Source organism: Varanus komodoensis, unplaced genomic scaffold, assembly GCF_004798865.1.
Source record: "Varanus komodoensis strain SLA01 unplaced genomic scaffold, ASM479886v1 scaffold30, whole genome shotgun sequence".
NCBI classification, from domain to species: domain Eukaryota; kingdom Metazoa; phylum Chordata; class Lepidosauria; order Squamata; family Varanidae; genus Varanus; species Varanus komodoensis.
The window spans coordinates 7,122,805-7,150,138 of NW_025335762.1; the positions used below are offsets into that span (position 1 = coordinate 7,122,805).

Below are 27,334 nucleotides of genomic sequence, written 5' to 3' on the forward strand. Positions count from 1 at the left end.
CAGAGTTCTCAGAAGATGCCTTTTTTAGCCAGGAAGGGATAATACACGCTCTGCAGTGGCTCCCTTTTTGGCCAAATTGCCATGATGCCACCTAAACTAGAGAATACATTTCCTTCTTTTGCTGCTGTGAATTCCATAAATAAATTACGTGTAGTGCTCAGCCATTCTTTATAGCAAACACAGTCTGACAGCAAGCATAACCCAAGTATAAAGCCAGAAACCTGCCTGACCCAATTAGCTGCTCGTAAAATGAGGAATGAATGCACAGCTAGTTGCCCAACCATTACTATTAAAACGGAAAACAGAACATCGGTGCGTATCCCTCATCTCCCTGCAAAGACTTTACATTTAAAAAGATGCCTAACCCCAGAGGCATTTATACAGCACGAGAGAGCCCTCTACTGACCTTATACTGAAATGTCATCTGGAAAGATGTGCACATCTTTTGGGTTGGAGCTTTATAATGCAATCTGATGCATGTTTACTGAGAAGCAAGTCCCACTGTATTCGTTCATTGATTTCTTCAAAGAGCTCTATCCCACTCTTCTAATGTGCCTGCTCACAACAACCAGACTGCACAATCTGTAATAAAAAGCAATATAAAACCAGACAGTGCAAAGCCAGTTCAGAGTGATTTACTCTCTATTAATTAGAAGTGTGTCGATTTTGTTAAGTCCGTTCATGGATTGTCAGCTGCCTTATGTTCCATCATCTACTCATTGACAGAACTGGAAACTTTTCAGCCTCCTGAACTCACAGTCGTTCACACTTGTGCAAATTTGCACTTCCAAAACGTGCACGCTACTCCCAAATGCACACATCCTTCCGAAGAGCACATTTTCACACTTTAGTCTTTATGGATAAGTGTGCATTTTTGTTTTTCTATTATAATATTAAATTAAACTGGCCATCCGGGTGACTTTGGGCCAGTCACAGACGCTCAGCCCACAGGGTTGTTGTTGTGGGGATAAGATTGAGAGACCAGCAGGAGGAGAATGATAGAAGCCTCTTTGAGCTCTTAAAAAAAGAAGAAGAAAAAGGCAGGATGTCAGTCTAAGAAACTAATAAAAGAAATATTTGTCACAATGATGTTTGCATGAAATTCCAACAAGTACAGAAGTGGCTCACAGGTCTGTGGAACATGTGTGGCCTAAGAAAAGCCTTGTCTACTATGGGACTCACCCGAATCCAGCACGGACGTCTCTGCCAGCGCTATTTGTAAGAATGTTTAGGGCTGCAGCCTCACTGCCCAGTTCTGGTGTTTGCTTCTGTGCAGCCCAACTCAGAGGTCAGTCCCTGATGTTTAATAGGGATCACTACCAAGTAAGGATGCATAGAATTGCACCCTGACTGCACACGTGGAAATGCACGCACTGTTAACTGTTCAAGCACATACTGGAATAACACAGTTGGGTCCTGACCCCTTTGGCATGCAATGTCACAGGTCTTGATATTTGGCCTGATGTCCCAATTCTGCAGACTTTTAATCCAATGTGTCAATGGTTAAGGTTGCACTGTCTTTTAAGCACCTCCTTTCTTATCCCTCCTGAAAACAGGTACAAGGGTGAAGCAGGAGTTAATCCTGGAACCCCAGAAGATCCAACTATACACATCAATGACAAATGACATTTCTAATGACAAATCTCTTCCTCTAGTTAAAGTGGGGGTGTTGAACCCCAGATGCTTGGTCCAGCTTAAACAACTCAGTTTCATATTTGAGGATATTTTGCAGAATCGAAACCACCTGTGTCAAAGATGATGACCAGCTTATTGAATATAGTTTCAAGTATGGATGCTGCTTATCCATAAACAAGCACAAGAAAAGGTGACAGAGGCCACTCTGGTCACTGGGCTTCCTGATGCAACAGACATTGCTGCTGTGCACCCGTCTCTTGGACAACTTGGATGCTTGGTTTTCAGGTGGAAGGTGAAAGGACAGTGCCTTTTCCCGCTCCGCTTTGGGGGCTGCCAGTACTCCTGAGCTCCCCCACACACACACACACACACACTTCCTGTGAGTGAAAGGAAGGGAGACTGAGAGGAGGCCCAGCCTTCCCAACTGATTTGATTGAAAGCATCCTTTTCTCATGGGTGAGGCAAAGAATCCACAGTGGGAAACTTCATTTGGCTCCAGGGCTGGATTCCACTTTGGAGAAGCCCTCAGAGGTCAGGTTCCAGTGGTGGGTGGTGCCAGTGTAAAAGGGGTGGACCCCCAAAAGACACAAGCTCTTGCTTCTGGTAGCTGAGTCTTAGGAGGGGTGCGTCAGCTTTTGCAACGGACGGGGAACTGCACCGAACAAGGTGGGAACCGTAAAACAACGTGTCATGGGAAGGGAAGGGGCTAGCTTGTGGGGAAAGGGTGCAGTCATCTGAGGAGTCCAGGTGGACTGTCTGGGGACCATGGGATTTGGGGTCCCGCATCCCTGGTTTAAACACATCCCTCCTTAGCGGGCGAATATGCATGCCCTGATTGGTATAAATCAGCACATGCTGGGAAAGATGACAGTGCTCTGAATGAAGCTAGTAGAATTATCACCGGATGACTTAAACCTCCCCCTTAGATAATATCGACTATCTGGCCGGTATTACTCTGCCTACCATCCACAGAGAAGCTGCAGCATATAGAGAGAGGCTCAAATCATCGATAGCCAGACACAGACACCCCTCTATGGTCTACAACCAGTTCATCAGAGATTAAAATGCTTTCTTAGGTTGTCAGAAGGTTTGAAGGATTTAAAAGAAGTGTGGACCCATGGAAAGCCACAGAGTACCAACACTGGATTGAACCAATGGAGGAGGTAGCACCTGCGTCTGATGAAAGGTGGGAAGTATGGAAACCATTGAATAGACTGTGCTAGCTTGTGCTGTTACTCCTTCTGATCTGCCCAGGGATTTGCATGCATAATTTCAAAGCATTATTTTTCATGCTGGCTTTTAACGGCATGATGGACAAGGAAGGAGGGCAGGGGAGCATTGCAGAGCAACTTGAAGACAGGTTGGCACATTTATTTAAATTGTACTTCAGGACACCCATGGGCTTTTCTTTGTGTTTGTTCAAGGAAAAGGTCCGCAAATGAAAACTGAACATTGATGGAGGACGATAGGAAGAGCAACTCCTGAATGCTGCTCTTTCCCTTTTGCTCTTAGCCACTGCAGAACCTTCCCTTTGCTGGAAAGGTGGCCATGGGACATGAGAGAGAAGAGCTAGATGTTATGAGAAACCAAGCTTTATTGCAGCCTCCCCAGCCTGGTGCAATCAGAGAAGGGCAGAGAAGGACAATGGAAATGATCGGGGGCTGGAGTAGCTCCTTCATGAGGAACAGCCACAATAACTGGGACCTAGACAGGCAGTGAGTAAAGGGGAGAGGTGCTAGAGGTGTTTATAATAATGCATGGTGTGGAAACCATAAAGAGGGAGACATTTTCTCTCTCTCCCATCACACTTCAGCATGGGATCATTTTATGAAGCTGATTCATGGGAGGCTTAGAAGAGATAAAAGGAAGTTCTTCTTCACGCAGTGTATACTGAAACTATGGGATTCGCTGCCACCAGAAGTGGTGATGGATGCCAGTCTGGATGGCTTTAAAAGGAGATTGGACAGATTCATGGAGGAGGAGGAGGCTGTCTGGCTACTAGCCTTGCTGGCTATGACCTACCTCCGTGACCAGAAGCAACATGCCTGCATACCCCAGTTGCCAGGGGGCTTGGGTGGGAGGTGGTCTTGCACCCATCCTGCTGGAGAGATCCTGTGGGCTACTGGACTGCCAATGTGTGTACAGAGTGTTGGACTAGAGGGAATTTTGGTGTGATAAAACCTGTCTTATGTCTTAATCCAGTTATTTGGGGCTACAGTTACTAGAATTTCTGATGGCTGGCCATGCTGACTGAAGCTGATGAGCCCAGAACATTTAGGATGGCATCGGGGGCGGCGGGGGGGGGGGGGGCAAAACTTGCATATTATGTCACAGTGAGCCTAAGGAGACCTTTGCTTCCATTTTTGCTTGACTATGGTTTGTTGTGGAAATTAACTGCACTTTAGGTTGGATATAATGGCGTTTTATAGTTAATAACACATGGAAGCAAAAACTATAGATTTCTTTTTGCAATCAACCCACACTTAATCAGGGGAGGGATATATACTAATGGAAGGTTTGCTGCATCTTGTTTCTGTCATAATAAACAGTGGTTTCCTCTGATATCTGAATTCAGCCTTTGTCTTTCACTGATTAGAGCTAAGAACTGGAACGGTGATGGACCACTGAAGAGGCTTCTGGTGTTCTGGAAACTACACAGAAAGAGGAAACGTTAGCAATTATGCACACATAATCATTTAATGTGGCCTGAGAATATAAACGCATCATGAAGTGTGTTTTGTGCCTGGTTAATCCACGTTATAAAATGGCCCTGGGATAAACTTTGAATAAATCTTTAGCAGGTAAAATGCAAATACGGCCACCAAGGACACAATGCAATCCAAAGGCTTTCTCAAGACGCCAGTTGGCGATTCCAGAGGATAAGCTGCCTGGGGAAGATATTGGATCTTCATACCTAGACTAGACAGTATTGTTCATGCGGCAGTAAGAACAGCTGGTCTGCTGGAAAATGCCATACTGAATGAGCAGGTTCAAAGGGTTGCCAAAGAGCCTCTTTTTAACTGCAGCTGCAGGGCAGTTTCTTCTCTATGGCTGTTCGGGGAAGCCTTTGAGAGAATGTCCCCATTCGCTGTCCCTCTGGAACTGTAAATCAGTTATAATAACTGCTTTGGTGATGGTGAGACTGGATAGCAACACAAATGGAAGCCACCCAACCTTCTTGACTGACATATTAGGAATTCTGAGAGGGCGTTGTGGGTACTGTCACAAACTAGCCGCCAAGGGAGAGTTTTCCTCCTACACAAAATGACTGCTATGCTGGGCACAGTGGACCCCAAAGCGTTCACTTGCTCGAAGGCGAACTCTGTGAGGAAAAAGAAACAAAACTGGTCCAAGTTTGCTGCAGAGATTTGCTCTGAGCTGCTCAGTGCTGCACTGCTCTTCTGAATGCAGAGATTGGAGTGTAGGGCATGCCAACCAACTTTTTTTTTGGGGGGGGTGTCTAATTTTAAGAAATAAATCTCAAGAAATAAAATGAAAACCAAGAGAGGCAGGTAGCTTGGTGAGTGTCAAGAAAGGGGTCTGTGGACACTCTGATGTCCACAGGGATCATGTTGGAGATGCCAGAATTCTCGTGGGTAGAATGAACCCCACCCGCAGCTATAAAACAGGAGGGGGCAACCCAGAGCCCTCAGGACTACCTTCATCAGCCCTCTGCATTGGGATCAGTTCAGAGCTCTGGCAAGAGTGATAGATTTCTCCTCTGATAGCCCACTGGCCAGAAAGGAAGAGAGGAGGAAAAAGGGGAGAGAGAGAGAGAGAGAGAGAGAGAGAGAGAGAGATGGGGGAGGCGGCAAAAGGAGGAAAAAGGAAGTGGTGCAAAGAGAAAGGTCAGCAGTAGCGCACCCACTCACTTTTGGTTCTGAGTCTGACTTCAGTCCAGAAGTCCAAACATCTATTCCTCTACACATTACTCATAAGCAAGCCTGGCCCTCCACAGCAAAAAGCTGCCCATCCATGCGTTAAGAAAATGGATCCAGGGTTAGTCATACCTAGGGCAGGCCCATTGGCCTCACTGAGCAGCAATGAGTTGTTCTCTAAGTACGACCGAGCTGAGATCCTGCCCAATGCGATTTTGCAGCCCTCAGGCCAGGCAGCGACAGCCAGTATCAACTCCCCATATGACTGGCTGGGGAATACTGGGAGTCATAACTCTGCCCGTTCAGTGGGTGCCAGCCTGGGTGAAATGCGTCATTGATCAGCCAAATGCCCCCAGATGTTTTGCTGTGTATGGAAGCGACTCTGCAAGATGCCACTGTCTCTTGCAGTGACAAGCAAATTAATCCCCCCAAGGCTGGGGGGAGAGGGGGACAATAGGCAGCTTTCTGCCGATGCTTTTACAGGTGGCAAAATAAGTGCTACCTTCTTTTGATGACTTTTCCTGGGAAAGAAGAAAAATGTGCACCGGTTGTACAGGGATGCCCCTTGCGTGGGATGGGTGTTGAGGGGAGGAATCCAGCCCCCCATTGCTGTGACAACTGGACTGACATCCTCCCTTCGCTGTGCCGTGCTGGCAATTGAGCATTCATAGTACGGTGTGGCGAGGAGGGAAATGCATGCCAGTCACGTACGGATTTATGAGCGTGTGCGGTTTACATTTTAGACTCGACAGCCATGCTCTAAAATGCACTGCAGGTGGCGGTGGATCTGTTGGGGATGCGCCCAAAGCTGGAGCGCCGATACAGAGGGCAGGGGTCAGAGCTGCCCTTCTCAGCATGTGGCTCCCTGGCTGAAGGAACAGCACTGGTTGCCTCTTTGCTGCTGAGCCATGTTGAAGGTTTAGTACCAGTGTATAAAGCCGTGGACAACGTGGGGCCGGAATACCTAAAGGGTGCCTTCTCCCTTTCCAACCAGCTCGGGCTTCAAGGCCATTGAAGAACATTCTCCTGGTAGTTCTGCAGGGACCTCTGGCCTGATAGGCATCCACCGGAAGTCGGGCCTTCAGTGTGGTGGCCCCACTTCTGTGGAACGCCCTGCCTCTGGAAATCAGGAATCCTGTGGTGTTTTCAGCACCTGCTGAAGACACCTTTCTTTGCTGGCCAGCCATGGTTTTAATGTTATCCTGTTTTTAATCAATTGTCTGTCTTATTTTATTTGTTTTATCATTCAGTACTCTGTAATCTGTCTGGACATGGAGTGGTATATGCATTTTACCAAACTGACAAAAGGAACAAAATGGAGTTTGCTTCTGCTGACATATCTCCTGCCACTCCCTGGTTGTCCTGTGGGGACCCCCTAGGCTGCAGGGCACTGAACTCGGGGTCCATGCCTAGCTGCCTTTCCTGCCTCCCCCCGTCCCATGTAAATCTCACCTTCAGGAAGCATTCCTCAGCTTGGTTTAGTAGTTAGAGTGCTGGAGCAGAAACGTGGAGACCTGGGTTCAAACCTTTCCTCAAATGTGAATCTGCCTGGGTCATTGTGGACCGGTCATTGTCTTTCTGTATCATCTGTCTGACATCTGTGAGGATACAATGAGCAGGGGAATGAATACAGAATGTTATTTTGCTCCTTGGAAGGAAGTAGGACACATGTGGAATGAATAAATGCCAGCAAAGTTAGGGCTGTGATTGAATGTTTACCTACTTTATTTTCAGGTCAAAAGCAGTCTTTGGCATGGGTGTGGGTAGGAGCTGGACTGGAAGGATATAGTCTCAAAATTTCTTCATCAGAATTTTTATGTCCTACCTACTGTTGTATTGATAGCGCAATCATTTTTTCTCCCTTTCTCCCTTTTTCTTCCTTTCTCCTTCCTGGAGCGGTCCCAACCTATCAGGGATCAGGCAGTGAATAGCCAAAACCACTAAGCTATGTAGCTCGAAATGCAGGCTTCTTTTAGTGCAAACAAAACCGAATGGGAGGGCAGTCAGTTCATCCTGGATGGGCCACAAGTGAGTTCTTAGCTGATCAAGTGTCATGAAATTCACAGTGAGCGAAACCAAACTATTCTGCACAATGCTCCTTCCTGAAGAGGTGAAGAGCTTTAATGGAGATCTCTGAAAAGTCAGCCTAAATGGGATCTATTTCAACAATGGTTCACACAAATATTTGATTGCACAACACTCGTGGAATAAAGAAATACCAACAGAAGAATCAATATTAAAGAAGATATTGGATTGTGCAGAAATGAATAGACTGACTTTGTCTCTCAAGGAGAAAGAAGAAACATACTATTACCAAACTCGGGGCTTCTTTTGTCAATGGCTAGAGAAGTGGGATTACTCTTAGGGCTGAAACATACAGTAATTGTAGAGAGAATAAGATAATAACTCAGTAGGACTGATGTCTTTTGAATGATTATTTGTTTAATTTGTAGAAAAAATATTTTTTTAAAAAAATGATATTCACACAAATATCCACGTTCTCTACAATTGGGATGTTTATAGCAGGAGACCCAAATCTTAAAGACTAAGTGGATGTAAAAGAACCCCTTTCCTCCAAGTAGAAAAAGGTATCTATAGTTACTGATGAAACTGGGCGAAAGCTCCCTGAACAGCAATACTCCCTATTCAGTAGGGATTTTTAGTGACAATGCTAACAGATTAATCTTGTAGTCTTCCCATTTCCCTGACAGTAAGCCTCGCTAACCCAGTGAGCTTTAATTCTGAGTATAAGATTGCACTGTCCATATCCTCTGGATAAGAGATTCTTGGGTACTGGCAGTGTCTTTCTAATATTTGCTTTCTTTTCAAACAATACTGGTACATTCCTGAAAATCAGGATGCAGATCCTCAGAAAGTGCCTTGTACAGTTCCTTCAACCCACAGAAACCTGCATCCCTAAATCCATCTAGCAATTCTGTCTCTCTCTCATAATCCCTGTTCATTTTCATTGCCTCTTTTCCTTTCCCAAATACACAAGAGGGTAGGACCTGAACCAACAGATTCAAATTACAAGAAAGGGAATGTTGATTCAGTATTAAGAACTTCCTGACAGTGCTGGCTGCTCCAGAGTGGAGCCGTCTGCCTTGGGAAATGGAAGATTCTCATCAGAGGTTTTGAAACCATGGGGATATTGGGGATGTTGCAGAAGTGGCTTTCTTGCTATAGCAAGGTGCGACCTCTAAGGGTGATTCCATCTCTATGAGTCTGTGCTTCACATTCATTTATTTATAAGCCACTTTTGCAGACCAAGTCCACCTATGGGAGAGAGCAAAAAAGAAATAGAATGCCCAGTATATTTCTATCTTAACACATACACCTGAACAATACCATATAATATAATCCATGCAATATAAAATAAACAATTTTCAGGCACCGTGATAAAAGGCAGTAAAAAACAGATCTGTTAAAAGCCATTTGACACAAACAGGTTTTCCAAACTTTTTAAAATGGAGGAGGACAACTCCACACCCCATGGGAGGGAATTCTGTTTCTTCCTGGACCACACACCCGAACTCACTGCTGTATATATTAGAAAATGCAACCTTTTCTTTTGTCTGAATTGGGCACCTTCCTTTTGGGGATGATGTGAGTTGAGCCTATTTCATCCCGGTGGGCAAATTTCTTTTTGGAAAACCTCTTGGGTGCTGCATTCCAGTTCTATGAGGGGCAAATGCAAAAAAGGTAGGTGAAAAAGATCCCCAACGGCTGCATATTTTAGCTTGAAGCTTCTCTTGCCAGTAGCTAAATCTGAGGAGAGACATTTTGACCTGTTAGAATGGAGTGGAAGTAAAACCCGTGCAGAAGCCAGGAAGCCACCAAACAACTGGTAGTTGGGGGAAAGGGAAGGGGACACAGCCTCCTAGTGTGACGACACCAAGAGGGCCGGTCTAGGCCTTGGCTGGAGGTGTTGCACCCCTGGGTTTAAGTGTGCCATGTTTCCTCTTTTACGTTTTTGCATTTTAAAACAGTAAAATATGTATTTGTGGAGATCATTTCTGTGGAGAGTGAAAGAGCCTTGGAGAACTCTCTGAAAGTATAATTAACCTTGAAAGCAAGTCTGTGGACAGCCGAGTGGCCGTTCTGTGAGCAGAATGGAGGGACACTTTGGCATGGTCTTCCTTAGGCAGTTGCCAGGGCTTCTGCTCCTCTCCTGTCCACTCCTCCCCTGCATCGGACAGTAGGCTCTACCAGCTACCAGTCATTTGGGTTACCCACAATGCCCTGGTGCAGCATCGCTCAGGAGAATTGTGTGACATTTGCAAGGCATGGCGTCGTAGAAGGAAGAAAAATCAAAGCCTGCCCCACTTCAGCACCTTCTCAGGGTTACTGCTTTGCTTCCCTGTTGCCCTTAGTAGTAGAGAAGCGGTGATCCTAGTAATTTGGGGGGTTGCAGGGAGAAGAGTCTAAGACATCTACCCTGCCTCAGAAACTCATCAAGCTAGAGCCAGAACGGCTTCCTTGCCCCCTGCAGCCCCGCTGGCCTAGTGAGTGATCTGGCCTTGGGGTGCATGGGGCCACACGGCAGGGGCTGGCTGATTCCCTTTGGCCAGCCGCAGAGACTGTGTTTCCCAGTATTGTTCTTCCTCTCTGCACACTCTCAAGCAGCTCTTGAAGAAAGTGCCATGGATGAGGCTCATCTTTTCACTGTGCATTTCATTCTCTTGGCTATTCAGGGCTGAGGGGAGGCTGATTGCTTCCTCAGGCCGAGTCACCAGGAGACTCGTTTTCCAGCTGGTAAATGGCAAGCTGGGGAGTGCAAGCCACCCACGTATTATGTACTGATTACATCATAATGGCAATCTTGCGGCTTCCATAAAACCACTAGGAAGACTACTGTGTGTAGCCGGGAGGGCAAGCAAGCCCTGTGGGGTCAGTAATCAGCTGCTGTTCCTCTTTAAAGTGCACGGAAGAAAGGAGGGAAGCAACACAGCCAAAGAATAAAGTTGGCAGCTGCCATGGAACAAGTCCTGCAGCCTTTCCCAACCGGTGATCGTCCAGTTGTTTTGGCCCCATCATCTGCCACCCTCGGCCATGTGGTGAGGAGCTAATGGCAGTCGCAAACACATAGAAGGGTCCAGGATGGGGAGACTGAAAATTCATTTTATTCAGGGAAAACAAGGTGTGTGGGGGAAACAAAACAAAGAGGAGCCATATAAGCATAGAATAGTAGAGCTGGAAAGGGTCATGAAGGCCATCAGGTTCAGTCCCCTGCTCCGTGTAGGACTTCAATTAAAACATCCCACTCAGATGGCTGTCCAGCTGCATCTTGCATGCCTCCAGTGCGGGAGAGCCCACGACCACCCTAGTTCATCGCTTCCATTGTCACAGGGCTCTTACGGTCAGGAAAATGAGGATAGGCACCTTGCTACACCTTGGATGCTTCTGGAGTGAAAGAATCAGCCAGCTAAATGCTGTTGCCCAGGGTAACCTTCTTCGAGGAGTCTCCTTTCACGGAGGAACCAAAGGAAAGGCCTACCACAGGGTAGTGTACTGACACCAACCCTTTTTAATATTTATACCAATGACCAGCTGCTCCCAGTGGGTACCAACAACTATATATATGCTAATGATCAAGCAATGGCTGTCCAGGGAAAAGCATTTGTGGAGGTAGAACAACTTTCAACTGAAGCCCTGGAAGAGCTGGATCGATATTATTGTGACAACTGGTTAAGGCCAAATCCAGCAAAAACGCAGGTATGTGCTAGGAAGCTGCATATTACATGGAATGGGACGTTACTGGAGCATTGTTATAGCCCTAAATATTCAGGGGTCACTCTAGATAGGGCCCTAACATATAAGCAGCATGGCATCAATACTAACCTGAAGATCAGAGGAAGAAATAGCATCCTTAGAAAATGGATGGGTTCTTCCTGGGGTGCTAAACCAAGGGTCTTAGGACAACAGCTTTAGCCCTTTTTTACTCAGCGGGTGAATATGCATGCCCGGATTGGTATAAATCAGCACATGCTGGGAAAGATGGCAGTGCTCTGAATGAAGCTAGTAGAATTGTCACCGGATGCCTTAAATCTCCCCCTTAGATAAGATCTACTATCTGGCCAGTATTGCTCTGCCTACCATCCGCAGAGAAGCTGCAGCATATAGAGAGAGGCTCAAATCATCGATAGCCAGACACAGACACCCCTCTAGGGTCTACAACCAGTTCATCAGAGATTAAAAAGCTTTCTTAGGTTATTGGAAGGTTTGAAGGATTTAAAAGTAGTGTGGACCCATGGAAAGCCACAGAGTACCAACACTGGATTGAACCAATGGAGGAGGTAGCACCTGCGTCTGATGAAAGGTGGGAAGTATGGAAACCATTGAATAGACTGAGCATGGGACACAGCAAGATCCAGAGTTGCTTTGAACAAATGGGGGGGGGGGGTTGGTGGCTTCTGCTCTTAGTGATTGTGGTAATATGCAGACAACAACACATATGTATACCTGCCCTTTGTGCCCCGATCAGAGCTCATTTGAGGACCTTATAGCACCATGAGAGAACACAATTACTGTTGCTAGCTTCTAGGCTAGACCTGCTTAACTTGTATACATTTCAATTTTATATTTTACATTTCTTGTTTTATATAATATATTTTAGGCCTTATTTTAACTGTGATGCTTCTGACAGGCATAAAGAAAGTCAGGAAAATTTTCCTGATATCTAGCCATAATCTGGCTTCCTGTAATTTGAGCCTGATATTGATTGATTTATTAATTGATTGCATTTGTATACCATCTCAATAGCCCAGAGGACTCTCTGGTTTACAAACATTAAAACCCCAAATACAATATCCAGTCCTAAACAAATAGATTGGCTACACCACGACTGAGTATAAAATAACATGGTTAAATGAATAAATATACAATTAAAATTAATTAACTTTAAAATATTGGTTAAATAAAAAGGTCTTGACCTGGCGCCAAAAAGCATATAATGACGGTGCCAGTTGGAGCTCTCTAGGGAGTGCATTCCATAGTCGGGGCGCCACTGCAGAGAAAGCTCTCCTCCGAGTACTCTGTCTCCTGACCTCTTTCAAAGAGGTTATTCTGAGTCCCACACTCTGGAATGATCAAAATGAGGTCCTGCCCTTCCTCTTTGGGACAGCCTTTCAAGAACTTGAGTGCTGTTGTATCTCCCCTCAGTCTTCTCTACTTGAGGTTAAACCTGTCCAGTTCTTTCCATCTCTCCTCACAGGGCTTTGTTTGCAGTGCCCAGATCACCCGTGCTGCCTCCTCTGAACCCTTTCCAGCTTGTCTGTGGCGTTCTTCAACTGTGGTGCTCAGAACTGAACACAGCGCTCCGGATGAATCCTAAGCCAGGCTGAGTTCAGGGGAACTAGAAATTTGCAGGATTCGCAAGTGAAGCTTCTATTAGTGTAGCCTAAAAGAGCATTTGCTCTTTTTCCAGCCACATCATAACGTTGACTTGTATTCAGCCTGTGATCTACAATAATTCCAAGAGCCTTCTCAGCTGATGTATTGTTGAGCCAAGTATTCCCCATCTTGTCACGATGCTGTTGGTTTTCTTTTCCTAGGTGCAGAACTTGGCATTCGTCCCTGTTGAATTTCATTCTGTTGTTTTCAGCCCAGCACTCTAACCTATTCCCTTGAAACGTCTTTCTGTCTTCCAAAGTAATTGCTATCCCACACAGTTTTGTGTCATCTGCAGATCTGATAATTGTTCCCTGCACTTCAACATTTTTTAATGACTTGGATGAGGAAGAGCACTGAGACCAGAACTGAATTCTGCAGTACCCTACGTGTTACCTCTCCCAGTTTGCTCATCCATGGCACTCCTTGAGACTGATTCAGTCACCAATGTGGATTCACTTGAGTGTTGCTCCATTTAACCCACTTTTTATTAGCTTCCAAATCGGGTTACCCAATCAAAAAACAGATTATTCTGGCAGGATTTGTTCTTGAGAAATTCATGTTGGCTTCTAATATTCACTGCATTGCTTTCAAGGTCTTTGCAAACTGACTGCTCTACTCTCTGCTTCAGAATTTTCCCAGAGATTGATGGCTGACTGACGGGTCTGTAGTTCCAGGTTCTCCTCCTTTTCCCTTCTTGAAGACACTGACAACATCAGTTCTCCTGTCATCTCGCACTTCCCCTGTCCTCCATGTTTTCTCCAGAATAATAGACAGTGGTTCTGGGAGTTTTTCTGGCAGCTCCTTTATGACTCTAGGATGGAGTTCATCAAGACCCGGAGCTTTGAACTCATTCAATGCAATTGGATCATCCCTGACATCTCAATCTTGAGTTGCAGTCCTGCTCCTTCAGCTCATATTTATTTAGAAAATTTCTATGCTGCCCCATTTGCTGAAGCCTCGGGGCGGCTCACAAATATATCAATTAAAATATTATACAGTAAAAATATAAAACAAGTTAACAACATAAAATAATTATATAATTATATAGAATACTTCCCCTTCATCAGGAAGGTCATAGATCTCCTTTTGGGAGAAGGCTGAGCCAATGTAGGAATTGAGCACTTCTGCCTTTCCTTTGTCATCTGGTATCATTTTCCCTCCACACTGAGTAGGTGAATCGCCACCTCTTTCCTCCATCTTTTACTTTGGACATAATCTGAAGAAGCTTTCTTGTTGGTTTTGGCACCTCTTACTAGCCTCAGTTCATTCCTAGCTTTAGCCTTCCTGACGTGTTCTTCATCTGTAGCCTGGCCTTCCTTCCGTTTTCTATGCATGTCCTTTCATTCCTTTTCAGATCATCTCAAAGCTTTTTGTGAAGCCACATGGGCTTCTTCTGTTGTCTTCTGAACAGGTCCTGCCAGACAAGCCTTGTGGAATTCTATGACACGGTTTCAAGGTGGCTAGACGGAAGGGAAGCAGTGGATGTGGTTTACCTGGACCTCTGCAAGGCCTTTGACGAAGTGCCCCATGATATCCTGGTTGAGAAATTGAGGAGTTTTGAGATAGACCAATGCACTGTCCGATGGATTAGGGCATGGTTGATGGGCCAAAAGCAGAGGGTAACCATTAGTGGGGAATCATCAGGATGGTGGCCAGTGACAAGCAGAGTCCCCCAGGGTTCTCTCCTGGGGCTGATCCTGTTCAATCTTTTCATCAATGGCATGGAAGAAGGAGTGAACAGTCTGCTAATCAAATTTGCAGATGATACTAAAATGGGGGCAGTGACCACAACTGAGGAGCAGGTACTCCAGATCCAAAAGGATCTGGACAGAGTATGGAAGTGGGCAGGAGACAACAGGATGGCGTTCAATATGGATAAGTGCAAGTTCTTGCACTTGGTTGCATAGCCAGAAGCATGACTTCTAGATCGAAAGATGGATTACTACCACTCTATATAGCTCCAGTGCGCCCACAACTGGAGTATTGTGTTCAGTTCTGGGCCCCTTGTTGCAGGAAGAATATAGCCAGGTTACAGTCAGTGCAGTGTAGGGCCACAAGGATGGTGGCCAGATTGCAGGGAAAGCCGTATGAGGCAAGACTGAGGGAACTGGGTCTCTTCAGCCTGGAGAAGAGGAGATTCCAAGGAGATCTGTTGGCAACATATAGGTACGTGAGGGGGTGTCACATGAAGGTGGGTAAAGACCAGTTCTCCCCTGCAGAGGAGGGCAGAATGTGCTCCAACAGAATCAAGTTCAGGGAACCAAGATTCAATTGGATGCCAGGAAGTACTTCCTGACAGTCAGGACCCTGAGGGTGTGGAATGGGCTTCCATGGGAGGTAGTTGAGGCCCCATTGGTGAGGGTGATCAAAGATAGGCTAGATATGCGCATGGTAGGCATGTCGTGAGCAGAGCCAGCTGGAGCCAGGGGTCAGACTAGATGGCCTGGGAGAGGTCCCTTCAGACTTTCTCTGTTTCTATGCTTCTATGTTTCTATGTTTACTTGCTGGAATTGTTTGTAGTTGTGCCTTTAGGATTTCCTGAAATTCTCACCCATCTTAGACACCCCTTCTCATTAGAGTCACTTGTGACTTATCATTGTTTTGAGTTTCTCAAAATTGGCTTTCCTGAGTCTAGGATACATGTTTGGCTATATTTGGCTTTTGCTTCCTTCAGAATCAAGAATTTGAGTATGGCACAGTCACTTTCCCCCAGAATTCCCATAGCTGCCACTTTGTCTACCTGGTCTTCCTTGGAATATCAGGTCAAGAATAGCCCTTCCTCTTGTTCCTTCCTCCACTTTCTGTTGGAGGAAGTTAGCAGCCACACATGTTAGGAATCTCTTGCGGGTGGGGCGGGGGGCTGCCCTGTTGACACCTTAATGAAGAACAGTTCTTATGGCACAAAGTGTTCATGGACTTACAGCTCTCTCTCTCTCTCTCTCTCTCTCTCTCTCTCTCTCTCTCTCTCTCTCTGTGTGTGTCTTGCACACACAGATCATAAACACGCTTTTTTTTCCTTTTCCTTATGTGTTTTGAGTCTCCTGTGTGACATCACTGCTCTGCCTTTATTATGAGGGGATTGTGTATTCTTTTCTATTCAGTCAGAGCTGAGCTCGCCTAGATAAGCATGGGAATATGCACCCCCTTCAGTCCTTTTGCAACGGCTTAAGGATAACCTGGTTTCCCCTGGACTGTTCTTCTCTAGGTTTAATATTCAAGATTAGATCCTTTTAGGATGTTTTGTTTGATTGATTCAAACCTATATAATCCTTTTTGCAATGGAAGTCTAGAGAGTTAGCTCACTGGGAAGTTGATTCCTCCTTCTTCCAGCCATAAAGAAAGATCTACAGACTGCTGTAGGACAAAATGCAGGTAAGAAAAGGGAACGAAATACATTCTGAATTCTATTAATAAAGTTGGGAAAATTGGATCTGCCTTGCAGATGAGTAAAGTTATTGGGATAAGGCAAAATAACATTTTCTCTTTCTCTCCAGGAAGCAAGAATTGTGAAATTAGGGTGATGGGGGAGGGGGCAGAAAGATTTTGCATATGTGCGTGTGATGTGATTAAAGCATTTCTTGACTTTAATCACATCCTTGATCAACAGTCTTTGGGACATAAAAACAGATCACTTCTATGCTTCCCTTTCTCCTCAGCCTGATTTGGTTCTCTTCCATGGATAGTGCCTTTGCATTCAACCCAGTTTAATGATGATTTAGAGTGGGATGAGAATATTTCAGATGTACAAATTTGAATGATTAATCTGAATGACTAATTTTTTAAAAGAGTGAAGCCAGGGTTCAGCCACAGCATTGTTATTTTCAAAAGGCAAGGATTGCTGTGTTGCTCTATCAGAAGAAGAGAAAGCAAGAGAAAATCCAAAATCCACAGTTGGGCAACAGTTTTGCTAATGTTGACCAGAATGTCACAAAATACCAAGCAAGCTTTCTCGTTCTCCATGGCTCTTCATCAGGCTGGGTATTATGCAGACTTAACAGAAGATGGGAGGTGGGGGCGGCGGGGTGTGTGTGGGGGGCGGGGGGGGGAGAAAAGCAAAACATTGACTTATGGTTCCAGCTGTAAGTTTTGCATCTAAACCAGGGGACAGGCTATACCTCCACCCAAAATGGTTTGCACTACAATTCCCATAATCCAGTATGGGAATTGTAGGCCAAAACTGTTGGAGGACATCTCATGGCCTGTCTTCTAATGATGCAGCTAAAAAGAAATGTAAGAATTAATAGGATTAGTATTTGCAGTGCTCAGGTTTCACCTTAGATTCTGACAAATCCCCATTTCTGAAAGTATGATGTCCGGTAGGGAGTACATAAGAGAATAGGTCTCTGCCCCAAGGAGATCACAATCTTGAATTCGATGCAGAGGAAGATGAGGGAAGTGGTAGTATGGTTAATCAAGGATATGCACCTGCCACGGAAAATGTATTCTAGATGGGGCCTCCAGGAAAGGGGGTCTCAGATGTTGAATGGGGTGATGCTGCGAATAACCGGAAAGGGCACCAACTCTGCACGCTTATTCTAGTGCTCCACATGCAATAGCTTGGCAATTCTTGCAACAGCCTGGTAAGGGAGATCAGGAACATTCTCCCCACTGTGAAGGAGGGCAACAGCAGCCAATTTCCTGTGGGAGAGTCCAGTTCTGGCAGTTACAGGGCCACTGAGTGGGGAAAGGACTTGCTACCCAAAAAGTAACTGCTGGAAGGTAAGCAGCAGAGCCAAACACAGTTTAAAAGAAGCTTGGGGGGGCAAGATCCAGTGGTGGGTGATACCCCAAATCCTTTAAGCCTATTTTGCTTGCAGCCCTTACTGCTCATAATGAAGCCATGAGGAGAAGCATTTCAACAAAGTGCACTAAAGTAGGACACCACCTAATGCCCAGTGGCCGGGGGGGAGAGAGTGGGACATCAGGTCCTCTGGCTCTCCCCACCCCAAACCTGGAACCGAAACAGTGTGTGATCTGAGATGTGTGTTGACACAGCGGCATGTGATGTTGCAGAAGGTACCGAGAGATGCATGCAGTGTTTGGACCAAGCTGCAGGCAGGTGCCTTGCCGAGTGGGAAGCGGGTAATGGGGATGCTCTTTCTCTCCAGCGTTCTTAGTTCTCTGAACTCAGGGGAACCCAGCAGCCTCTCTAAGTTGAGGCCTTTAAACTGTGGTGCTGGCGGAGACTCCTGCGAGTCCCTTGGACCGCAAGGCGATCAAACCGGTCAGTCCTAGAGGAGATCAACCCTGACTGCTCCTTAGAAGGCCAGATCCTGAAGATGAAGCTCAAATACTTTGGCCACCTAATGAGAAGGAAGGACTCCCTGGAGGAGACCCTATTGCTGGGAACAATAGATGGCAAAAGAAGAAGGGGACGGCAGAGGATGAGGTGGATGGATGGAGTCACTGAAGCAGTCGGCGTGAACTTAAGTGGACTCCAGGGGATGGTGGAGGACAGGAAGGCCTGGAGGAAGGTTGTCCATGGGGTTGCGATGGGTCAGACACAACTTTGTGACCTTGATTCATAGATCTTACATTCCAGGTTCCTATCCATTATTGTTCTTTACAGCATCGGACTTTCCTTTCACCACCAGATACATGTGCAACTGAGTGTCCTTTCAACTTTGACCCAGTCACTTCATTCTTTCTGGTGCTACTAGTACAACCCCTCTGCTCTTCCCCAGTAGCATATTGGACACCTTCCAACCTGAGGGGCTCATCTTCTGGCGCCTTATCTCTTTGCCCTCTGGTACTGTCCATGGGGTTTTCATGGCGGGGATCCTGGAGTGGGTTGCCATTTTCTCCTCCAGCAGATCACGTTTTGTCAGAGCTCTCAGCGATGACCTGACCGTCTTGGGTGCCCCTGCATGGCACGGCTCATAGCGTCATTGTGCTACGCAAGCCCCTTCACAATGGCGGGGCTGTGATCCATGAAGGGGAGCTGCAGAATAAGCAACCGTAATATAATGAAGCAAAACGAAACTGTTAAAGAAGCAAATATATCCATACCAAATTTGGATCATTTTCTCATCTCAAAAGGCGTATTTCCTGGACATGGAATTCAGGGTTTCCAGATGCAGAGTTTGAACAAGAAGAAAGAATGGAAGAACAAAAGAGAACAAAACTATGGCACGCACAGCCTTGTTCATCGATGATGTATATAATTCCGTTACTGCCTGTGAAAGTACAAGCTTGTGCTCAGCTTCTGGTATTGCAAGGGGAACAAGGCCTCCGATACCCCCATTTGTTCCCTCTGCATCTCAGCCACCTACATTCAGGTCCCTTTGATGGAGGAGGAAACACATTTGGTTGCAAGAGAGCTGCTTTTGTCTCCCAACAAAGATCAGCTTCCCTTGACTATGGAGAAAACAACAGGTAACTGAGCTGCTCTGCCTTCTGGATCAGAAAGGAATGCAATGAAGGGATCTAATGAAAGAATCACATACCACTTGCTTATTTAACAGGAGTATAATTGCAAGGCTGAATAGCTACTCATCCCTTCAGGGACACTCCTGACAATGCAGGGCTGGTTGCTTTCAATAGGTGCCCAAGTGAATCTCACAAGCAGAGCATTCTTGGGATGCCAGTTGCAGTGGGCATTATCATTCAGCTCTTGGGTAAATGTCCTCTTGCCCTTGTTTTCCCCATTAATGTCTGGTGACTAATAAGCTCTGTGTGTGTTTGTTTTTTCATTGCAATGCATGCTGAATTAAGCTGTAAATGGTTGCAGCTTCCCTACCAATCAGTCTTCTGGGTGCACCAATTCCATCTGCAGGACAGTGTTTCCATGCACGGCACCCTGGGTAGCAGTTCCCCATAGGAGCGTCTTTCTGCGTGGCCCTGCCAGTTCCTGGCATTCTTGGGCCGTTGTTTTGTCTCCAATGCCCAGCAAGGCCTACCACTCATGCTTATTCCAGGGCCTCCAACAGCCACTCTTCCAACCTGAGGCTCCAAGTAGTTGAGTCCAGCTGCTGTGTTAATTTCCAGAGGCAGCATCATGGGGCCACCCACTAGGCCTGGGCCCCCAAATCCTTCATCTGATGCCTCGTATCTCTGCCTCACCAACCTCCTGGTGGGCACTTGTTAAAATAAACATATAGGGTACCTGCCAATTTCTGTTGTATCTGTTGGTACGTGTCCCTTTTGACAAAATACCCTGTCTTTGGCAACCCTGCTCAGCTCCTGTAAACTCAAGGCTGTGTCTTCATTTAAGGAATTGACCCATCCCATTGCTGGTCTTCCTCCTCTCCTTCTGCCTTCAACTTTCCCCAGCATTGCTGTCTTCCCCAGTGAGTCTTGCCTTCTCATGATGTGCCCAGGCCCCTTGAATTGTATCTGATCCTCCTGGATTTGCTGTCATTTTTTCCGCATGTACTTCTCCCCCTCTGCCCTCCCCCTGGAAGCATTCTGCTGGCCGGGCGGGGCGGGGGGGGGCAGTATTTTTGTTTTGGAAATCAAATACCCTTCCCTATCCAGACATCCATTCTTACAAACAGGGCTCTTTAAGGACACACATACACAGAAACATATAACATACCTTCACATATGTAAACTTGTCCTTTCATTCTTCGCCCTGTGTAGTGGATTTTTCAATAACTCGCACTGCCCCTGTTCATTTTCCACGATGCCCCTGTGACAAACTCTCCTTTAATAGACGTTCTCGGAGCTAATGTAGCTTCTCTGCATCCCTTCAGAGAGACAAAATCCCTTTCACCCTTGAGAGTGAGTTCCCTTATTACGACCCCTCACCACTGAATCAATCCACATTTTTGTTCTGTCATCTCCAGTAATTCCCCCCAAAACAAGGCTTACCTGGGTCTTATCTGTCTGTCTGACCAAAAGGACTTCCGGGCTATTTGCTAGTTTCTCTCTGTGCTATAAAATCATCTCCAACTTATGGCAACCCTATGAATGGAAGCCCTCCAGTATGGCCTTTCCTTCACAGCCCTGCTCAGACTTTGCAAACTCAAGGCGGTGTCTTCGTTTATGGAATTGCTCCACCGCATGGTTGGTCTTCCTCTTCTTCTCCGGCCTTCACCCTTCCCTGACATTATTGTCTTCCCAGTAAGCAACTGAGCCTCCATTTCCTTCATTTTGTATTGGATTGCCCCAGCTTTGCCACTGTTACTCCTGGGGCAAGTGCCTCCCCCTGCCACCCCATTCCTATTCTCTCCTCTGTGGCCCGGGCTTACTGGTCATATGAGTCATCCCAACCTCACCTCCATCTAGAACACCATAATTGCCTTCAGTGCCTGGCAGTTTCCACCCAGTCCTCGTCTTTCCCATCCCCAGTGTAGCACCATTCCAGGGGCATAGCGATAATTCAGTGGCGGCTTCTGTGGCCACTTGGAGTGCTGCATCTACAGCCAAGAGAAGAGGCCTTCTTTGCCATGGCTCTTTGAAATACGGACGTGGCCCCAGTACTTAGAATAAGCGTCATCCCAACAGAATACTGTGCCTTAGCACCATCACTAGGGCTGCCAGGATTATAAGAGGTGTGCTACCTACCTCAACTGCCAATTTTGGTAGAAATGCAGAGCGCAAATGTTATTGCAGCAGGAGAGCTACAAAGACGAACACTGCAAAAGTCCCCACTGGGATCCTTGACCAGTCATTCCTGAGGGATCAAGAGTCCTGGAGGCTCTCAATGGGGGTGGCCAGTACCAGGGGGCACCATTGTGCCAGTTCAGTGCCAATAGCTGGGGTCCAAGCCAGCGCCAGGTCACCACAACAAATCAAATAGAAAAGCAGTGTAGGGCTGGATTGATGCCCATGGTAAAGAACATCAGACACAAGGGTGAATTTGGTTGTCAGTAAGAATTTGCCAGAGATTTAAAATCATTTTAAATACTTTCTTTTTCTTTAGCTGCTACAAGATGGTTCTTCTGGGTGGTGTGCAGGGTATGGATGAGATGTTTTCAGCAACCACAGTAGGAAATCTGCAGCTGAAATTTGGGTGGGCAGATCGCAGATGGCGTTGTGAGCACTGCCATCCTTAAAACAAAAACAAACAAAAAACCCCAAGGAGCCAAACAAAAATAACGTTGCTTCAGTGATCTCACAGCATTGCAAGGAAGGTTTAAGAACAAATGGCTAGACACATCATAACTAGAAGGTCTTGCAGAACAGTGAAGCAGGGATGTTGGATAAATCCACAACGGATGCAAATTACACCAGATCCTATGACACCATCCAGTAGAATCCACATCTAGTGGGTTTTCAGAGGTGCACAAATTCTGTGGATTTGCAAACCATTTTCTAAACTTTCTGTAAGCGTATGCAAGTTTGGTCACACAAAACTACAGAAGCTTGTAAGGATCCAAGAGTGTATGCACCATTACAAATAGTTGTATGTTGGAAAGCCCCCATCACCACCTGAGACATTCTACCAAGCTGGCATTGGTCAGGGGATTGGACCAGATGGGCATGTTGATTTTGGTCGCACAACCAGCAGGCACAACCAGACCTATTTCCCCACATTATTCACAAGTGAATAAGTCACTTTTTCTGTTTTTGTTTTGTTTTGGCAGGGGGTTGAGATTGCACTGGAACGTTTTTTTTTTCATTCAGTCCAGCTATGGGAATTTCTTTCAGCCTGAAAGTCTACTCCTGCATGGGGAAGTGTTCCAGCACTGGGTGCAGTTAGAAGAAAATGGGGTGGGCCCAGAGGCAAATGGAGTGAAGGCACCAAACACAAGTCACCTTTCCTTAAGTAAATGGCTGTCTCTGCTGGATGCATCCTGCACCTCCCCTTCCTTTCCCCCCATCCTCCAGTTCTGCTCCATCTCTACCATGATGGCTGCAGCTCCATTCCTTTGGAGTCTTCTGCTGCAACTGCCTTTCTGAGTTGTCGTCTGTTCATTCGCTAGTAACATGCTCTTGGTGCAGATGTGGCTGTCGAAATTCATTTGCGGCTTCCTCTTGCATTTTGCCAGGTGAGCCAAATCCCCGCTGCACCATGAAGGTCCTGGAAGGCAGCATTAATCAAACAGGTGACTCCCTGGGAAGCGCCCAAAGGAATCTGACTTATCTGCCCTACTATCAGCACTCGCCATCTGTCGCTGCTCTCTACGCTGTTGCCTACCTGTTCATCTTTGCTGCCTGCATGGTTGGGAACAGCCTGGTTTGCTTTGTTGTGTTGAAAAACAGCCAAATGAGAACAGTCACCAACCTCTTTATACTCAACCTGGCCATCAGTGATCTGCTGGTGGGCATCTTCTGTGTGCCCACCACCTTAGTAGACAATTTAATAACAGGTAAGGAAAGAAGAGAATGACGGCTGCTGGGTGGTCGTGCGACTTCATTGAGCGTTCTGTGTTCTGCACTCCACTTTGGGATGATTATTTTTCACAAAAAGGGGGGAATAAAATCATAAAGAAATGCATATCTGTGTCCTGCAAGAGCCATTTGTTGGAAAACAGGCTGCTACAGACCTGATGGTTCTTAGAACTGATCAAGTGGGATTCTTTATCTTGAGCACAATCTATGCATGTTTAGACAAAAGGAAGCATCGTACAACTCCCTGGTAGATTCTGCTGGCTGGGGATTGATGGGAAGCCCGTGTGTGTGTGTGTGTGTGTGTGTGTGTGTGTGTGTGGCAGGAGGGGACTGGTTACCACCCACAGTGACTTGCCACCAAATCTGGGGAACAAACTCCTGTGGAAGATTCAAAGGGACAATCTGCTGTCAGAATTTGGGAATGATCTGCCTTGATTTGGTCACTGGGATACAACATTCTCTCCACCCCCCTCCTCTGTGTGCATGCACAGGAAGGCGATAGCCATGGGATGGAACGTAGCCCCTGGACTTCCTAGGGTCACTCACACCTGATTTAAAAGATTTTTAACCTTGTCAGGCGCCTGTCCTTGCAAGGCAGTTTCCAGAACTTTAAAACACAAAGCATAATAACAGTCCACATCAAATGCAATGGGTGCAGTCTAACGAGGCTGCTGGCAGCCCTTTGAACTTGTAGGAACAGACATAATTTGCATGGAAGGAGGAGTCCAGAAGTGAAGGTCTCCTCCAGACCCAGTCAAAACCCCTAGATGTCTGATTTCGATGGCCTAAGTGTTTGGCCTCAGAGTGGGCAACGAGGCATGTGAGGCGCCACCGGGCCACCTGGCATGTGAATGGAGACTGTCCCCTCCAGGCTTGCTTCTCTCCCTGCCCCCAAAGTTGCTGTTGTGACCTCAGAGCTACAGCTGACATGGCTCGTTCTGTGCCTACTGCAAGGGCAGGGGAAGGGTGCCGCTGGCTCCCTGCCGGTACAGGTTTCCGAAGCCAGAGTTGGGACTCTGAAAAATCTTACGGCTTCTACAGAGAGCGCTGCCCAGAGTTCTTAGAGCTACTGCTAGTTAGTGTGAACGTGACTAGGCTAGATGACCATGTGGTCTGATCGCAGCTGCCCAGGAGCATATTGATTGATTGATTGATTGATTGATTTATATCCTGCCTTTTTCCTACAAAAGGCTCAAGGCAGCTTACATCATTCTCCTCCTCCATCTTATCCCCACAACAACAACCCTGTGAGGCAGGTTGGGCTGAGAGTCTGTGACTGGCCCAAAGTCACCCAGTTGGCTCCATGGCTGAGCGGGGACTAGAACCCAGGTCGTCCAAGTCCCAGTCCCATGCTCTTAACCACTACACCGCATTGGCTCTCTTATATTAAATGCACAGGGCCAGCTTGTAAACTTAGACTTGCACACGGCTGTGATGGCTTATTTCTTTCTCCTAGGATGGCCCTTTGGCAGCAGCATCTGCAAGATGAGTGGGCTGGCCCAAGGCATGTCTGTCTCGTCGTCGGTCTTCACCCTGGTGGCCATCGCTGTGGACAGGTAAGCCGGGGAGGTCCTAAAGGCAGAGCACACAGCTTTGCAACAGCGCTGAGCAGCGCTCCCCTGCTGCCAGTGTTCTGCTGCCAGGTGCTGGGGATGGGAGAAGGCACCCGGGGGGTTGGATGTCTTTGGCCCTGAACAGAGTGAGGAAGCTCCTATAGGCCAGGCCTGTTATCCTGCAATTACTCTGCCAGATACACTGAACATCACCTGAGTCAGAGCTTGAGTTAAGGGTAGAGTCTTGCCAAATGCACACACCCCGTGGGCAAGAGCCACCTAAATGCTCTCCTTCTCTTCACTCCTCCAGTCTGCCTCGTCACCTGCCTCTCACTCTGCCCAGAGAAAAATGGTGCGAGAAGGGGGTGCAGGAGAAGCTGGTATTTCCCAAGCTAGAACACTTGTCCGAGGCACCTGGGCTTCCCTATGGAGGGATGATGAGGATGAGGGAACTTTTCAGATGCGAGAACATTCCATGAAGTGAGCCTGCTGTTAGAGGCCACAAATGGTACCACCCCAAGGAGTAACAGGACACAGAGAACACATGGCCCCCCATGTGCTTTGAGGCCAAGAGCGAGGGACCAGAGTCTGCTATTTACAGTGAAAAGGCTTAAGTGGGAGATGATAAGAAAGGCCATTTGCCCAAGGGACTGGAGAGATGCTGGCAGTCATAACAGAGCGAGGGTGCAAAATCTAAGGCCCCTGGGCCAATCTAGCCCTCTGGGGTTCTCTGTTTCCTTGGCCCCTACCCTCTTCCACAGGCCACCAATCACTGGCCAGTTTCTCAGCTTTTGCATTTCCCCCCAATCTAAGATGCTGAGATACCTCTTCTAAGACTTACTGATGGCAAGAGAGCAAAAGTGGGCTGGTATTTTGTCCCCATCCCATTTGCCTTGAGCCCTACCTACTAGTCCCCCAAGTGCTTCCCCAGATCGAATCTGGCCCTCCGGTTGAACGAGGCTGAACACTCAGAGTAGCTGGAGAAACTGCCTGATGTAGCGTAAGGAAGACTCCAGGTTTCTCCTCACCATGCAGTGCTTAGTACTCCTGTCCCACCTGCATTCCCCTCCTCAACTCTCCCTGTCTTTCTTTGCAGGTTCCGCTGCATTGTCTATCCCTTTAAACCCAAGCTCTCCCTCTTCCAGGCTCTCAACACCATTGCTCTCATCTGGGTCTTGGCCATCACCATCATGTGTCCCTCTGCCATCATGCTCACGGTGGTTCAAGAGGAGAACAGTTACATGGTTTACGGTGACAATCAGAGCGTCACCTACCCCTTGTACTCCTGCTATGAAGCCTGGCCAGATAGCAAAATGCGCAAAATCTACACCACAGTGCTCTTTGCCCACATCTATGTAGCCCCACTGAGCTTCATCACCTTCATGTACAGCAGGATTGGGTTCAAGCTGTACAGGTCATCAGGCCCTGTGAGCCAGCACCGCGTGGAGAGGGAAGGTCGATGTGGTACGGCCATCTCCAGGAGGAAGGTGAGGGTGATCAAAATGCTTGTTCTGGTGGCCCTGCTGTTCATGCTTTCCTGGCTGCCCCTGTGGACCCTGATGCTGCTCACAGACTACGCCCAGTTAGATGAGCAGCACATCAACGTGCTGGCGGGGTACGTATTCCCTTTTGCCCATTGGCTGGCCTTCTCCAACAGCAGCATCAACCCCATCATCTATGGCTACTTCAATGAGAACTTCAAGAAGGGCTTCCAGGCAGCCTGCTCTAACAGGCTGGTTCCTCAAGAGGTATATGCTGAGAGGGCAGCCAGCAGCTTTGGTACCAGGAACAAGATCTTCACTGATGGGGAGTCCTTTGATTCCATCTGCTTGAAGAATGTGCACCCTAAGGTTCCTTGTGGGCCACAGACTGGGGCTGCCCAGGGGCAAGGACTTTACCTGGAGGATCTCAGGGACATCACCCCCCTGAACAAAGTCTGCAAAGCTTGGGATGTCTGAGATGGGAGAAGCACCAAGAGCATTTGCGGGTACCATTTCCTTTCCAGTGTCTGCACATGTATGAATAACTGCGAATTTTGGGATGCCCACGTTGTGTTATCTGCTCCGATTGTGGAAGCTCTGTCTACAGCGAGTAGAAAAATTAGGGATAGAGTTTGTCCATTTTTGAAAATGTTTGCCATGAAGAATGGCAAAAGTGAAGAAATCTGAAGTATTCCTTTAATGCATATTTTAAACATTAGCAGGATTCATCTCTTTTTATGGTTTTATGGAATATAGTATATAGTGTTGTTGCATGTTTTGTAATATACACTCTGGAAATGGAAATTCTTGAATGTGAGGTTGTGATCATGATGTCATATTATCAGTGTTGCACGTGGATAAAGTATTTTGTACAGGGTTTTGGCAACTCTAGGTTTTTTTCCCGTCATGTTGAGGGTTTTTAAAATGTGTATGTTTTTTGGTATGTGGTGTGGAAACATGAGCAACCAATTTCAGCTAAATTAAAAACTTCAATTTCTGTATTGATATCTATCAAAAACAGCCCCTTCAAGAGATTCCTAACACATGTTGTTGATAACTTCCTCCAACAGAAAGTGGAGGAAGAACCAAGAGCTTGAAGGGCTATACTTAATTTGAT

At 46.7% G+C, this 27,334-nt stretch overlaps 1 protein-coding gene across 1 annotated transcript; it reads left to right on the forward strand.

Moving 5' to 3' along the window:
- The first annotated feature begins 22,863 nt into the window (after window positions 1-22,863).
- On the forward strand, window positions 22,864-26,694 carry LOC123027040 (neuropeptide FF receptor 1-like). Its single transcript, XM_044437384.1, has 3 exons — window positions 22,864-23,161; window positions 24,640-24,739; window positions 25,833-26,694. The coding sequence occupies exons 1-3, from the start codon at window positions 22,864-22,866 to the stop codon at window positions 26,692-26,694; spliced, it is 1,260 nt and encodes a 419-aa protein (XP_044293319.1).
- Window positions 26,695-27,334: the final 640 nt, after the last annotated feature.

Coding starts and splice junctions, on each gene's coding strand:
- LOC123027040 (XM_044437384.1), top strand. CDS start 22,864: ATGAAGGTCCTGGAAGGCAGCATTAATCAAACAGGTGACTCCCTGGGA. Junction 23,162..24,639: donor AGTAGACAATTTAATAACAG/GTAAGGAAAGAA, acceptor TCTTTCTCCTAG/GATGGCCCTTTGGCAGCAGC. Junction 24,740..25,832: donor GTGGCCATCGCTGTGGACAG/GTAAGCCGGGGA, acceptor CTTTCTTTGCAG/GTTCCGCTGCATTGTCTATC.